The following is a 16,144-nucleotide window of genomic DNA, read 5'->3' on the forward strand; positions in this document are numbered from 1 at the left end:
CGGAGGTGTCAAACCAGGCCCAGCACTGACCTCTGCTCCCCTAGGCTGCCCACCCATGTGGCCCTCCGAAGTGGGTGAGACAGACACGGCACAGCTCAACTCACCACCTCAGCATGCGGAGCAAGCAGGCACCCCCTGGTCTAGTGGGGACATCCACCCCCCCAAGTGAGACTGAAATTGCCGCTCCAGTGCTTTGCAACACTCGGGGCAGGCAGAGCTCTCCCCGGAGGGACAGCGGCGGCTGGCGCTATGCTCTGCCTTTGCAATGGTTAGCCTGGACCCAGCCCCTGGGAGCACAGGCTGGCCACTGGCCTTGCCCAGCATGCTCAGAGCAGCTCACGTGGGCCAGCCTGCCCTGGGCAAGAGGGGGAACGGGGACAGAAACCACTAGTGCAGTCCCAGCCAGAGGACCAACGCCTTCCCAAGCCCCAGCACCCACAGCCCGCAGAGGGAAGCTGCCCGCCCCACTGGTCCCCAGCAGAGCACCCCGGGGGGGCAGCAGTGCTGTCTCAGGCCCACGGCCAGGCCCACAAGCACCCATAGATCCAAGGAGCAGCCCAGCCCAGAAGCCAGAGGCAGAAGCGTCCCAGCTTTCTGAGCAGCTTTAGTCAAATCAGGGCAATCCCTGGTGCGGGCTCTCAGGGAGCAGTGACAAATCTGTTCCAGGCAAGTCAGTTACACCAGCGCGACTGCCGCACCAGGCTAGCGGGGAAGAAACACCGTACTGCACGAGGTCCCCGCCAGACACTGCCAAGCACAGAGCAACGTACAGCACAGCCCCAGCCGTACAGAGCAGTCACGGCCGGAGGAGACAGGGCAGGGGTCCCAGCAAAGCACTGTTTAGCTGCACTTCAAGGAGGGCATGTTAGCAGCTGGCTCTGCTTCCACTGACCCTGCCAACCTCGCCTTCCCTGCCCCTCCGATGGCATCACCTGCCCCCGTGTGCCCTGCATGCCACCAGCCACAGCCAGGAAGGACAAGAGGGTGCTGCCAGAGGGTTGCCAGCGGTCAGGTACACCACCCTCAGCTCATCCCCAGCAACGTCACCACATGCATCAGTGGTACAGAATCACAGCAGCTGGCTTCCAAAGGAATAGACCCCGCTACCCTCCTCACCAGCAAGGTACAGCCCTGTGCTCAAGGGCAACCTGCCACAGCTCGATTCTTCTCAGTTTGGTACAGGCCCAGCAGAGATTCCCAGAGAAGCCTCGGGAGCCCCGATGCCCACGGCACAGCATGGCAGCCCCCTGCCCCCATCAGCTGCCTGGACCCTCTCCCAGCAGCTTCCTGCTCTACCCAGGAGGAATCACATTGTACTGGCCCAGAGGCGCCCTGCACACACGGCGTTTCCCAGACACATCGGCACACAGCAGACTGGCGTAAGCTCGGAGGCAGAAGGGTTACAATTCGGGAAGGGCTCCACTGTGACAACACTGGGTATTCGCAGTAGCCATGGAGATGCCCAATTCCTTTTTGAACCTGGGTACACCAAGGGTCTCCCTTCTCTGCCCCACTCGTTGTTAATCGACTTATCACGTTCTCTCTAATTCGTCTCCTTCCTAGGGGAACGAATCGCTCTCCCGAGAGGAGCCCTCCTGGCGCTTGACGAGTCTCTAAACTGCTCTAGCTCTGTAAACTCCCGAGTGAGATGCAGTGGCAGAACGACACACGGTGCCCACTGACTCATATAATGGCATCATCGTCCATCCCGTTCCTCAGTCCTCTGAATATTGGGTCCGATTTTTTGATAGTTTTGAGAGCTCCCCACAACGATGCCCAGGTCCCGCTCTCACCTGACAGTAGAGCCCACTAACCTGTATGACCAGGTCAAGTTTCCCCCTCTAATGGCCAGTACTTCGCATTTCCTGATACTGGAGTCGGTTTCCCATTGTGCTGCCTGTTCTCCCAGCCTGCCTCGGGCTTAGCCTAAATAACGGTGTCTCCTCTGCAAACCTGCTACATCCCTGCTTACCCTCATTTCCATGGTTCAAACCCTAACTGGCTCAGCTCAGCCCAGCCCTTGAGACAGAGGAGACGATGCCAAAGAGCCCTTGACCCAAGCTGATGTCTCCCAGTATCATCTGGGAATTCCTGATGAGAACAGCCCCTCAGCACACTGTTCACCCAGCTGGCTGAGACGGCTGCACTCAGGTGATATCTTACACCCAGTCACCTTCCCTTGAGTTGCTAGCCAGCCAGCTGTAGTGCTCCCATTGCTTCTCTAACCCTTGGCTGGCCACACCTCCATGCACTCAAGTGGAGATGCTAGACAGCTGATGGAGGGGGTCCCACTCAGTGTTTCACTCCTCAATTTGGATGGGCAGAACATTAGGTCACACCATTACGTTCAGAGCAACAACCCAGCTTCCCAAGTCTGCCCTGTACCTTTTGGGGAGAGGCTGGGCCACCACCTTAGTATCAATACTGCATTTTTGGGATGTTCTCTCCCCTCTTGCTACAGTCAAGATCTCTTGATGCTAGGAAGCAAGTCTGCCGAGCAGGACAGATCACATGTAAAAGCATCAGGCGAAGTCTAGACAACAACAGATCTGCTCTGCAGCTCTGGTAAAACGCATCTGGAACACCATGTTCTGTTCTGGACTACAGAACCAGAAATACATCAGGAGTTGGGAAACCGAGAAGTGGATTTATGAGGAAGAGGGACTGACTTCCAAGGAAGGGAGCTAGAGATGCGCCCAGCGTGGCTTGGTGAACACTTTGGGGGGGCAGCAAAGCTTAACTCAGTGTGTTGGGGCGTGTGAACTCCAAGCGAGGGTATCTATTAAGGCTGTACAAAACTTCATCCGGCCACGCCTAGGAACACACTAAGGGACCAGTTAGGCCAAATAGCAAGATGAGTCCTGACTGTTGCAGAGTTCAAGACTCTAGAATGCTCTCCCAGCGGGGTCAGTCGGCACTAGATTGGGTAGGGCACTAGCGTGCGTATGACACCACCATCCCCGCTCACGGGGTACAGACGTTTCCCTTTGCGCACAGCGGGTCTAGAACAGGAGAGATAACGATTTACAGCGTGTTCGTGAATATTCTTTAGCCAGTGTTTTGAGTACTACTTAGCCCCGTGGGTGTAAACAGGATTTACACCCCTTTAAAAATCCGATCTAATGGGAGCCCTGAAACGTCATCAACACTTAGCACGTATTTCCCTGGGGCTGCATGTGGGCAGTTTAGTACCTGGTCAATATGCTGCTGCAATATGACTGGCCTCCTTGAGCCAAGAGTCTCTATCATCACCAATCATGTTGATTACAGCAGGGTCTAAGGGCCACCCAAGAGCTGGCTCATCCTCACCCAAGTCTCTCTGGAAGCGTTTCCAGCGGGCCCGTCTCAGCACACCCAAACCACCCCCTTGGACTATCCCTCCACTGGGCTTAGCCTCCATCTCACGGGGGTGCACCCTGCACCCCAACCACCAGCGGGGGTCCAGCTACCGCGCAGGTTTAAAGCCAGGCCAGGACCCGATCCGGCCCAGCAGAGCACGTTCAGCAAAGCCCTGGAGGGGAAGCCTTGTTCTCTGGTCCCTGCTTCAGAAGGGGGAGAGGTGACAAGTCCCAGCTGTCACTGAAGGAAGCCGCCCCGTGTCCCTTTCCCACTCCGCCCCGGTCGGACCCCGGGCTGGCACCCTGGGGTGCGGGGACACTCCCAGGGGAGCACCCTCAGCACCTGGCCAAGCCGCAGGTCCACGGCTGCTCCGGGCCTGGGGGCCGGCAGTGGGGTTACTCCGGGCCCTCACCCCCAGGACCCCCGAGGCGGCTCCTCGGGCCCCTCTTCCGCAAAGGCCCGGGCGCTCCCTATCCCGGCCCGGCCCCCCAGCCCGGTACCTTCTTCATGATGCCGGTTTTCCGCTTGCTGAACGTGGTGTAGCGCCGCAGCTTGTTGTCGATAAATTCCATCTTGATCTTGACCCGGCCCCGGGTCTTCTTGCCGGGCTTGGCCCCGCTCACGGCCCCGCTCACCCCGCCGTAGCCCGCGGCCGCCGCCGCCACGCACGGCCCCAACCGTACACACCACCCAGCTCCACGTCCGCCAGGCTCCGCTTCAGGCCAGGCGTCGCCGCTGCCGCCACTCGTCCTCGTCCGCGACTCGAGTCGCGCCTCGCTGCCTGTAGAGCGGCCCGGCCCCGGCCCGGCCGCCGCCGCGTCCGCTCCCGCTCGACAGCCGGCCCCGCCAGCCCCGCCCGTTGCCAGGCCCCGGCCCCGCTCCGCCGTTCGCGCCGCGCGGCGCCGCCCCCCGGCCGGCTCGAGGCGGCCCGGCCAGGCCATGCCGGAGCCAGCGCGGGCCAGCTGCGCAGCGCGTCCGCGCCCCGCCCCGGGCCCCGGCTGGCCTGGGAACATGAGTGCCGCGGAGGGAGAGCGAGGGAGCCCGCCAGGGACCGCGAGGGCGGTCAGGCCGGCGCTGCATGGGCCCCGCGTCCGGCCTGAGCTCCAGTATATACAGCGAGTGCCTGCTGCATGGCCCGACCCGCCCGCACTCCGCATCCCGGCCAGGGCCCTACCCGCTCCACCCTAGACGGGGACGCGACCCGGCCTCCGGCCGCCCTGCTCCTGCCCGCCGCCCGCGCGCCACTTTCCCCCCATATAAAGCGATACAATGTTGCCTTTTATGGCGAAGCCGCTCCTTATATGGTGCGAGCCGGCTACTCCCCCCTATTGGCCGCCCTCTGGCGGGCCTCGCTCGGCATTGGACGAGGGGGGCCCGAGCGGCGCTTCCCATTGGCCCGGGGGCGGGGCTTGATTTGCATACATTCCTGGGGAGTTGTGCTCAAGCTCGACGTCAGCCGGAGGGGCCGAGGACGAGGGAGGCTCTTAAAGGGACAGAGCCCCATGAATGCTTGCGGGGCCGTAGCGCGGGCCTGGCCCGGGACAGAGCAGGGACAAGCTGGAACTAGAACGAGGAGAGACTGAGGTCGAGCCGGGGGCGGGGAATCAGGGACTGTGCAGGTCAGGCCAGGCAGCGTGCGGGCGGGAGAGCTGTAGGCCTCTGCCCTGGGTTATTTCTAGTCTCTGTGCCGGGATCGGACCACAAGGGGATTAGCTCAGTTTATTGTCCTTCTGCACCAGAGGTTAGTGAAGGCTTCTGGCCTTGGGAGCCACCCAGCTCCCACCTCCACCCCAGTGGATTGCCTAGGGGGTTAGGCCAGCACTTTCCTGCGTTAAAGACCTGCCATGAGCCCCCAGCAGAGCTGAAAGCAGCCACTGCCCTCCTCCTCCTGTGGTCCAACAACCTCTCACAACCCTGATTCAGCAAATCATGCCAAAGTTTAACATTTGATTAGCCTGTGGAACTCAGTACCACAAGATATCATTGAGGCCAAGAGCATAGCCGGGTTCAGCAAACAACTGGACATTAATACGCACAGGAACATCCAGTCACCACAGACAACATGAAAATAAGGGCTATAAACCCTCATTTCAGGGCAGAAGGCAGACGCAAACTGGTGGAGCTGGGAGAAACTCCCCTTGTGGGCAGCTTATTCTGAAGCTGTCCACTCTCAAGGTTCTCCCACCTTCCTGTGAAGCTGCTGATCCTGACCACGGTTGGAGACAGGCTATCAGAGTAGCTGGGCCATGGCTCTGACCCAGCCTGGCAGTTCCTATGCCAAGGTCTACACAGCAAGATACAAAGGTCTGGCTTTAGATCATGACTGGAAGCTAGAACCCACCTATCCCATCTGTTTCACACAAGGTCCTTTTATTTCTTTGGAGACTCAAGTGGTTGCCTTACAAGCAGCTAAAGACAGCACAAAAGGGGGCCCAGTTCCCTTTCTCCCAGCATCCTCGCTGATAGCAGCTATCTGGGGGGGAGAAGTAGGGGCCCCAACTGGATATCCCATTCCTCCCCCACTCAGCAGAACCAGTCACCCCCAGGTCAGTCGGGGGGAGGGGGCAGGGAGAGGAGGGGTAGCCTAGGGGGAGGTGCTATCGGATGAGAAGCTTCACAACAGAACCCAAGCTGGGGCCCCAGCAGGAGGGGAGAGCCTGCACACTTAGGAGCAGGCGAGGGATAACGCCGGAGGGCCAAGGGCTGGGAATGCAGAGGGTACAGAGACCAGAGGAAGGGGAACAAGCCAGCCCTCCCCCGGGGGTGGGCCACAGAGAACAGGGTAGGTACAAGAGAGATGGCAACAGACATGCTGCTTCCCAAGAGGCCAGGAGAGTTCAAGGGCGGGTGGGGGGACACTCCTGGTCCTGTTCTGCAGCAGCCACCCTGTACCTCTCAGAGGCTGAGGGACTGTCTGACTCCCTCGTTTGAGCCTGTAACAGGGTCTTACCTCCTCCAGCATCAGAGCCTGCTGCTGCCCAATAACATCAGGGGGAATCACCGCACCCAACACCCTTGTTTTCAGAGGGAGGCTGGCTGAGCACCAGGACATACACACTACCCCACCTCCCCTTTGCTGGCTCCCATCCCCCAGGCCCTCTGGGCCAAGGGTAACACACCTCTCCCTCCTGCCCTGAGCTCAGGCTGCCCCTTACACCTCCCAGCAGGGCTGGTTCTTGGTCACATACCTGCCTCCCTCCCTTCACCTGGGGGGGCCAGTTACCCCAGCACAGGTGAGGCTGACCTCACCCTCTTAAAGGGCCAGCTCAGCCTGGACAGAGCCTGCATTGTATCCACCCTAGATCTCCTCAAGTCTACAGCTCCCTGCCTGGAGAAAGAGAGAACAGCCCCCAGGACCTGGCTAAACATCCAGCCAAGGCTGAGGAGTTATTGACGCACGAATCTAATCTCTGGGCTAGTTCTCCCCCCGCTGCAAACTGTAATCTCCTCTTTCCCTCACCCCATGCACAAGACAGGGAACAAGCAGCCTCAGAAGGTGGGGGGGTCCCTTTTCTGATCAGCAGGAGAGGTGGGTAGGACTGGCCCCATCTGGCACCCAATCCTCTAACACAGGAGAGAAGGAGTCCTCTGCCGGGCCTGGGGAGCCCAGCACTGCCTGGAACTGCTCACCCAGGGAAGCCTTTTATAGAGGCCCACAGAGGGGAAGAGGCAGATAGCGCAAGGTCTGAGTCCCACTGTCTGACACAAGCTGAGGCTCAAGCAGCTATTTGGGCTGGCCCGTCCAGTGGAGGTGTGGGGGTGTGCCTGGAGTTAGATGGGAAACCTCATTCACTGAGGCCTCAGTGGGACTGTGGGGTGGGTGTCAGCACTCCCGTCCTAGCAGAGATCCTGGCCCAGAGTCGGTCCAAGGCCCACGTGGGCAGGGCTCTTAGAAAGCCCATGGAGCTCATGGCACTGGAGAGGATGGGGCCTCAACCTGTCCCCTCGCTCCATGTTGCTCTCTACTCCCTGGGGAGAAACAGCAGGGCAGCGCAGGAGAAATCATCATGGGCTACAGCCGGGGGAGAGGCGCCCTAACCCAGGCCAGCTCAGACCTGGCACAGCCAGGGAAGAGGTGCCCGTCCCCTGGCTACAACCCAGCCTAGACCTGACATGGCCAGGGGAGAGGTGCCCAGCCCAGGTGCTGCTGAGGGGAAAGAGCTGGGCGGGGGTCCACTCTCCCTGCCGTAGTCCTGGGGCAGCCTGCACCCCAAACCCCTCTTCTCTGCCCCCACCTGAGCCCACTCCCCCAGACAGGGCCCTCACCCCTGCACCCCAATCCTCTGTCCCCACCCTGAGCCCCCTCCTACACTCCAACCCCCACAGGGGGGCTGCAGCTAAGCCAGGATTTATTTGAGATGCCACCACAGTCCCAGCTGTGGAGCCTGATACAGGGAAAGGAACTTCAGGTAAGTGTGTAATTATATTTCCCATCACAGGGACATTCTGGTGGCACTTAGCAGGACCCAGCTATTGCCTTTCCATTTATTTACTCGTGCTGGGAGAGGTCGTGTTACAAGCAGGAGAGCTAGAGTTTGCTATCTGCTTTTCATTGACCCCTAGAGTTAAGCAGAGGACCATGTGGAGCAGTTTATGTGCACAGGGATGTCCCTTGAATCCTCCTGAGACATCTCGATGACACTTTCATGGAGGTTTGAGAATCCTGTGGCACCTTATAGACTAACAGACGTTTTGGAGCGTGAGATTTTGTGGGTGAATACCCACTTCATCAGACGCAGGGGATAACAGGTCTATAAGGTGCCACAGGATTCTCTGCTGCTTTTACAGATCCAGACTAATACGGCTACCCCTCTGATACATGGAGGTTTGAAGCGCTCTGCAGTCCTCTGCCAAAGGTCTCCAGGGATGGCAGCCTTATTTTTTCCTCTGCGGTAGGACACTTTCCCACGTCACTCAGCAATCACTTTGGCTTGCACCATTGCAGTACATGGGCTGGCAGCATACAGCCCCGGCAGCATATGGGACGCCAGCAGCAGCTGGGCTCTCTCTGCCTTTGTTACCCTCCGGAGTGAAATATCAGCTGAAATCACCCCTGCCTGTGAAAAACAGTGCTAGTATTCAGTGCTAATGCTCTAGCCCGCTAGATTCATGCAACCGAGCTATTCTCTCATTTCTGGCAGGCCGCGCTCCCCATGGCTGGGGCTGTGGGTGGTGCGCCGAAGCACAAGTACCAAGAAGCATGTCTTGTTTAAAACTTTAGGGGAGCAAGGGAAGGGAGTTCTGAATCTTAACTTCTGCTTTCCGTTGTGACTGTACTGACAGTGGTACCTCTGCGTGTTTTATCTACAGCTGCTGCTGCCATTATGTTCTTAATGGTCTCCACCTCTACACCCACAGAACACCTCAGCCAGATAAGCAGGAGAAAAAAAAGGACTCATATGATATGTTCAATGAGTTCCCGCAAGGCAGTGCTGCATTGGATCACAAGCACAGGGTCCGGAGGGTGAACATTGCAGACAGCCTGGAGAAGGAAAGAGCAGACAGAAGACGGGCCCAGGCATTCCAGCAGAAAAAGGAGAGGGGAAATGCACCAGGATGTAATGGGGCTTCTCTGCCAGCAAACACAGCTGCTGCAGGCTCTTGTGGACCTACAAGTTCAACAATCCCAGGCTCCCTTGGCAGCCCATGGAGAACTCCAGTCTAATGCCTTCCTACATCACCCGCTCAACGTTCCATGTGACATCAGGGGCTGCATCCTTACCCCTACCACTCCACCCAGGGGACAGTCAGGACAACCACAGCTTCCCATACACTGACCCGTGAAAGCCACACTTGCTGTATGTGTAGCTAAAATCGACATGAATGTTCGTTCCCCTTGTTAAGTTCCATTCCATTACTTTACTAAGTTTTTAATGTATTTGCTTTTAAATTGCACAGATTTTTCTTTGCACTGGTTTTGTTATTCAAATTTCTATTGTTTGGAGAATAATTAATCTTTAGTACTTCACAACACATGCTACAGAGCAGCTAGTGGTACTGAAAGCACCCCTGTTATTGAACAGTGACACAACTCATAGGATCAGTGACACACACAGTGTAATAATCATAAATGCAATAAGCACCAACAAAATTAATAGGTGCACTGATAGTGTTATATTCCTACATCTCTAGCAATCACCACACAATTCCTTCCTGGCCCTAAAACAGCAAGGCCAGAGAGAGCACAGTCCACCACAACACTCCTTCAAAGACTTCCTGAGCCATACAGCCCCGTTCTAAGCTCTTCTGATAGCTCTTGGTCTGGTCGTTCAAACTCCTCAGACAGCCCCTCCACCCCATCAGCAACTTTTCCCCTTTGCTGCACAGATATTATGCAGGACACAGCAGGCAGCTATAATCATTGGGATGTTTTTTCACTAAGATCCAGTCTTGTGAGTAAACCACGCCAGCATCCCTTCAATCTACCAAAAGCACATTCACTTGTCATTCGGCACCTGCTGAGTTGGTAGCTGAATCTTTCCTTGGTGCTGTCAATGTAGCGGGTGTATGGCTTCATGAGCCAGGGGTAGCCTGGGTCCCTCAGAATCACTATTGGCATTTATACATCGCCAGTGGTTATCAGCTGATTGGGAAAGGAAGTCCCTGCTTGCAGCTTTCTGAAAAGTCCTGTGTTCTTAAAGATGTGAGCGTCATACACCTTCCCTGACCAGCCCACTTTGATGTGGGTGAAGCATCCCCAGTGATCACCAACAATTGCTTAACCATAGAAAGTAGCCCTTTCTCTCGATGCACTCTGTGGCAAGGTGGCTTGGTGCCAAAACAGGATGTGTGAGCTATCTATTGCTCCATCGCAGTTTGGGAGCCTCACTGCTGCAAATCCACTCACTACGTCCTGTACATTGCCGAGAGTCACAGTCCTGCATAGCAGAAGACGATTAATGGCCCTGCACACTGGCATGACAATGATACCCCGCAGTGGATTTTCCGACTCCAAACTGATTTCCCACTGACCAGCAGCAATCCGGCATTGCAAGTTTCCACAGTGCACTCACCACTTGCTTCTCCACTGTCAGTGCAGCTCTCATGCTGGTGTCCCGGTGCAGGAAGGTTGGAGTGAGCTCGGCACACAGATCCAGGAAGGGGGGTTTGTGCATCCAAACGTTCTGCAGATGCTGCTCATCATCCCAAACCTGCATTACAATCCAATCCTACCCATCAGTGCTTGTTTCTCAGGCCCAGAAGCTGTACTTCACCATCTGCAGCTGCTCCATGAATGCCACCAGGAACTTTACCTTGGTTCTTGCTATGTCCCACAGCAATCTGTCCTCCAAGGAATCATCACGCTCCCCACTCATGCAGTTCTTTGTGCAGCTCTCCAAAAACTGGAGGGTCGTGTGCCATAGACTCATAGAACCATAGGGTTAGAAGGGATGGCCAGGGTCATCTAACCCCCAGTGCTTGCAATGCACATGAGACTAGTGCAGAGCAGTGCAGGCTCCAGGCTTCTGTTGGAGATGGCAGATAGTGAGGAGGGCCACAGGGGCTCCTGTGATTTTTTTTTTAAATTTGTGAAAAATATGGATATAGGTGACAATATGGGATGGAGACAATTGTATGCTGGGAAGTTGACTCCTGGCTCCCAGTCACCCCTGCGCGACTCATTTCTGCCCAACTGTGCATTGCCAAAACTTTCCATAAGAGTGCACTGGATAGGGGTGGGTTGCATGCTGGGGTACCTACCCATAGTGCACTGCACTGCACATACAAGTTCTCCTGATGAGTACACACAGTGCCGACACAAGGAACCAAGTATGCATGTGCATGAGCAATGTACTAATGTTGAAGGCTTTATGCCGATATAACTTGCATCGGCAAAATGTGTCACATAGCCATGGCCTAAGAAAAGTGTCTCAGTGGAAGAATGGAGCAGGTAAAAGCTCCACCTGAGCTGAAAACAACTGGAGGAGATTTAAACAGTTCTCCAGTGTGACAAGGCCTGAAAAAAGGACAACAGTAACTTCCCATAGCGGATTCTGCAGCACTTGATGTGGTTAATAGTTTGGCTAACTCTGAAATTGTGTTACAGAGATTTGCGGAGAACTTCTCCATGTAAAAGTGAAACACACAATGTGTTTTTACACAGATTACCAAAAGAAGGTGAAACGATAGGAGAGCTTCAGTGAACTAAGGCTGAAGAGCGAATCTTGCAATTTTGGAGAAGCTAACTGATAACAGACCAGCTTGTGACTGGGAGCTGGTAGAAATAAACCTCACAGACAGACTTATGGCCTCCTTTCCACTCCCCTCCTAGCCCTGGTCAAACCTCGTCCCCCTTCTGGCAGAGCGGAGGGGTCAGACCGGGGTCTCCAGCCTCCCCAGGGAGTGCACGAACCCCTGGGTCTGCAGCCATACTTGCTGTCTGGTCACACTTGCTCTGGCTCAATCGCAAGCATAGTCGGCACCGCCCTGCAGCCTGGACTGAAGCAGCCAGGTCTGGGGGCGGGGTAGGCCTTATAGCATCCCCCCACCCCCACCCCAAGTTGCTGTCTCCCATTGCCTAGCTGACGCAGCTACCTGCCCAGCACACTGGCTTTTGGGAACTGCTGTCTAAGATATTTGTTCCCATTCACTGAGTGGGGAGCCCAGGTGTCTAACTCAGGCTCTGCGAGTGATTTGCCAGGCACTTTGTTCCTTTTGTGCGGCCAGGCCTTTCGGCTCAGTGCTTGGCCCAGGAAGTGCAGATCTATGCAGCCCAGCCCCAGGCACTCTGGGTTTCTGGTCAGCACTCCCGTGCATCATTCGATTGGTTGCAGACTGAGGAGTGGGCTGCTGTCCTGCAGAAGCAGCAAAGAGTCCTGTGGCACCTTATAGACCAACAGAAAGCTCATGCTCCAATATGTCTGTTGGTCTATAAGGTGCCACAGGACTCTTTGCTGCTTTTACAAATCCAGACTAACACAGCTACCCCTCTGATACTTGTCCTGCAGAGCTGCCTCCATGGTGACCCATCTCTGGTGGCTGGAAACATGCTCTTAGATTGCACGTCCTAAAGGACGTTGGGACTTGAAGGCTGTTACTAATTGCTGAAGCAGGGATAGGTGGCTGGAGCTCATCCCTCTACACATTCCCTAGCATCCCTCATGCCTTTGCCGACCAGGAAATATTGGAGCACATGGAAGAGTCTGACAGATCCTGGGTGTTTCTCCACTGACCCTGTGGAACCCTTGACAGCTCTGAGCTCAGGCATTAGTCACAGCCCAGGATCCAGGCTGTTGTGGGGAGACGGCAGTTGCTGCTCCTTCTCCCACCCTGGGTGCCTTGGTCTGCTGGTGCTTGTCTGTGGATGGGCTCCGGGTGCTAGTGGTAGCTTCAGTTAGAGGCAAAGAGTTACAAAGGGCTCTCACTAAACAGAGTGTCTGGGTGACAGAACGGCAGCTGCAATTCCATGTTTTAAGTGCAAAGTGATGCACCTGGAGAACATAATCCAACTATCCAGACAAAATGAAGAGTCTAAATTAGCTGTTACCACTCAAGAAAGATCTTGGAGTCATTGTGGATCGTACTCTGAAAACATCTGCTCAGTGTGCTGCAGCAGCAGTCAAAAAAGCAAACCGAATATGAGGAACCATTAGGAAAAGAATAGATAATAAAACAGAAAATAACGGAAAGCCACGGCATAAATCCGTGATGCACCCGCACCTTGAATACTGTGTGCAGTTCTGGCTGCTCTGTCTCAAAAAAGATATATCAGAATTGGAAAAGGTGCAGAGAAGGGCAACAAAAAAGCTTAGGGGCATGGAACAGCGTCCGTCTGAGGCGAGATGAAAGAGACTGGAACAGATGACAAAGTGGGGAAATGATAGAGGTCTACAAAATCAGGACTGGTGTGGAGCAAGTGAATAAGGAAGTATTATTTCTTCCTTCAGGTAACACAAGAACTAGGGGATCACCCAATGACATTAATAGACAGCAGGTTTGAAAAGTACTTTTTCACACAACGCACAGTCAACCTGTGGAACTCGCTGCCTGGGGATGTTGTGAAGGCCAAAAGTATAACTGGGTTCAAAAAAGAATTATAGACGTTCCTGGAGGATAAGTCCCTCGGTGGCTATTAGCCAGGATAGGCAGGGATGGTGTCCCTAGCCTGTGTCTGCCAGAAGCTGGGAATGGGCAACAGGGGATGTATCACTTGATGATTCCCTGTTCTGTTCATTCCCTCTGGGGCACCTGGAGACAGGACACTGATAGATGGACCATTGGGTTGACCCAGTGTGTCTGTTCTTTCACATGTTCACATCTGCTCTATCAGCTGCTCTTGCTGGATTGGTGAATTTGCTTCCAGAAGTAGCTGCCTGATGATCTGTCACTGCTGAGGGCTGGAAATGGCTCTACTCCCCGGGCAGCCCTGCCCCCAGGGGGCCTTGCTTGGGATTTCCAACAAGAGAACCGAACTCAGTGCCCTGGGACCAGTTTGCAGCCAGCGCCCCCTAGAGGGAAAATGCCCCTTACCCCATTTCCAGCCCACCCTCCCAATCAGCCAGTCCCACACCTTGGGCTGGATCAGAGTCGGTGTCCCCCAGAGAGGAAAGGCCCCATGTCCCATTCCCTGAGCCAGGCAGTTGGCAGCCAGCACCCCCTAAAGGGGAAATGCCCCATTCCCTGCCCCCACCCACCCCCAAGCCAGCCCGTGCCCCTTGGTTTTCTAGGTCTGATTTGGAGGACGAATCAGGAAATTTGAAGTTCTGGTTCCTACAGGAACAGCTGTGAGTCGGGAGGTGGGGGGAAGAGGGCAGAATTTTGTTACTTTAGCAGGTGCTAAAATTATGCTTTAATCTCAGTTCCTGGTGCATCCTGTGATGATATTGCCATGGAAACAAGTGCCGAACATGCCTACCACACAGGGGCCCTGGCAAACACCCGCCCTCCTTGTCCCTACCCGCCAGGCCGTGTTGGTGCCCGGAGCTGCCTGCAGACTGGCAGAGACCAGCACGGAGCACATGCAGTGGCTGGGACCACAAGATGGGCCGAGAGAGAGGGCAGACGCCACAGTCGCTAAGGCTGGGCTGCCTGAGCATCCCATGCCCACGCTCTGCAGCCCTTCCCAGTCTCCCGCAGGCCCTGGCTCCCCCCAGCTTCACCCATGGCTGCCACTCCACCATGTCCTGGAAACCCAGGCCTCCAGCATCCTCATCTTGAGAGATGTCCTGACGAGACCAGGTCAGAGAGAGGGACCCAGGTGACATCCCCACCTGTACCAGCTCCAGCTGAAGTCCAAGCTGGGATGAAACAGAATCAGACTTTACCACGGTTCAGTGCTGGACAGCGACTGGGATATGTAGCACCCCTGGTCCATCTATTCCCTGTAAATTAATACAACAGGCCTCAGGGACCTGTCCTGAGACCAATCTTATCTAACATTTCTATTAGTGACCTTGGCACAAAAAGTGGGAGTGTGCTAATAACATTTGCAGAGGACACAGAGTTGGGAGGTATGGGCAGTATGGAGGAGGACCAGAATATCATACAAGAAGATTTGTACGATCTTGGAAACTGGAGTAAATAGAAATGAGATGTAATTTAGTAGTGCAAAATGCAAGGTCAAGCATTTGGGGCTAACAACAAGACTATTGCTATCAGCTGGGGATGTATCAGTGGGAAACGACAGGAGGAGAAAGACCTCGATGTATTGGGCCATCACAGGATGACTATGAGCCGCTAACGTGATGCGGCTGAAGAAGACTAATGTAATCCTAGGATGGATCCTAGGCGAGGTATTTCCAGTAGAGACAGGGAAGTGTTATTGCCATTATACAAGGCACTGGTGAGACCTCACCTGGAATACTGGGTGCAGTTCTGGTCCCCCAGGTTTAAGAAAGATGAATTCAGACTGGAACAGTGCAAAGAGCTACAAGGATGATCAGAGGAATGAAAAACTAACCTATGAGAGGAGACTTAAGGGGGCTTGGCTTGTTTAGCCTAACCAAACGCAGGCTGAGGGGAGATCTGATCGCTCTCTAGAAATACATCAGGGGGATAAACAGGAGGGAGGGAGAGGAGTTATTTAAGTTAAGGTCCAAAGTTGGCACAAAACCAAAGAGCTGTAAACTGGCCATCAACAAGTTTAGGCTTGAAATTAGGCGAAAGTTTCCAACTATCCAGAGGAATCAAGTTGTGGAACAGCCTCCCAGGAGAGTAACGGGGTCAAAAATCCTAACTTGTATCAAGACTGGGCTGATAAGTTTATGGAAGTGATGGAATGGTGAGGCAGCCTACAACGGTATATGGCCCATTTGTGACTGCTATTAGCAAATATCTCCAACTGACAGAGATGCAGAACTAGATGGCGAGAGCTCTGAGTTATTACTGAGAATTCTTTTCTGGGTGTCTGGCTGGTGGGTTTTGCCCACATGCTCAGGGTCTCACTGATCACCATATGTGGGAGCAGGAAGGAATCCTCCCCCAGGGCAGATTGGTAAAGACCCTGAGGGGTTTCACCTTCCTTTGCAGTGTGGGACATGAGTCACTTGTTGGTTTGAACTAGAGTAAATGGTGGATTCTCTGTAACTTGACGTTTTTAAATCAAGATTTGAGGACTTCAGAAACTCAGGTTATGGCCCTATGACAGCAGTGGGTGGGTGAAGATCTGTGGCCTGCAATGTACAGGGGGTCAGACTGGATGATTATGATGGTTGCTTCTGGCCTTAAACTCTCTGAGTCTGAGACTACAGATTTCAGAGGGGTAGCCGTGTTAGTCTGTATCAGCAAAAACTACGCGGAGTCCTTGTGGCATCTTAGAGACTAACAAATTTATTTGGGCATAAGCTTTCATGGGCTAAAGCTCACT

The 16,144-nt window shown here is 54.8% G+C and overlaps 1 protein-coding gene across 2 annotated transcripts in view; it reads right to left on the reverse strand.

Moving 5' to 3' along the window:
- SRF (serum response factor) overlaps nt 1–3,996 on the reverse strand; it is a 36,040-nt gene extending 32,044 nt beyond the window's left edge. For both annotated transcript variants that reach the window (XM_075064517.1, XM_032780726.2), the window contains exon 1: nt 3,840–3,996. In XM_075064517.1, the coding sequence (XP_074920618.1) occupies nt 3,840–3,911 (72 nt within the window). In that variant the 5' untranslated portion in view covers nt 3,912–3,996. The remainder of the gene's footprint in view (nt 1–3,839) is intronic.
- Between the last annotated feature and the right edge of the window lie 12,148 nt (nt 3,997–16,144).

This window comes from Chelonoidis abingdonii, chromosome 3 (assembly GCF_003597395.2).
Source record: "Chelonoidis abingdonii isolate Lonesome George chromosome 3, CheloAbing_2.0, whole genome shotgun sequence".
Taxonomy (NCBI): domain Eukaryota; kingdom Metazoa; phylum Chordata; order Testudines; family Testudinidae; genus Chelonoidis; species Chelonoidis abingdonii.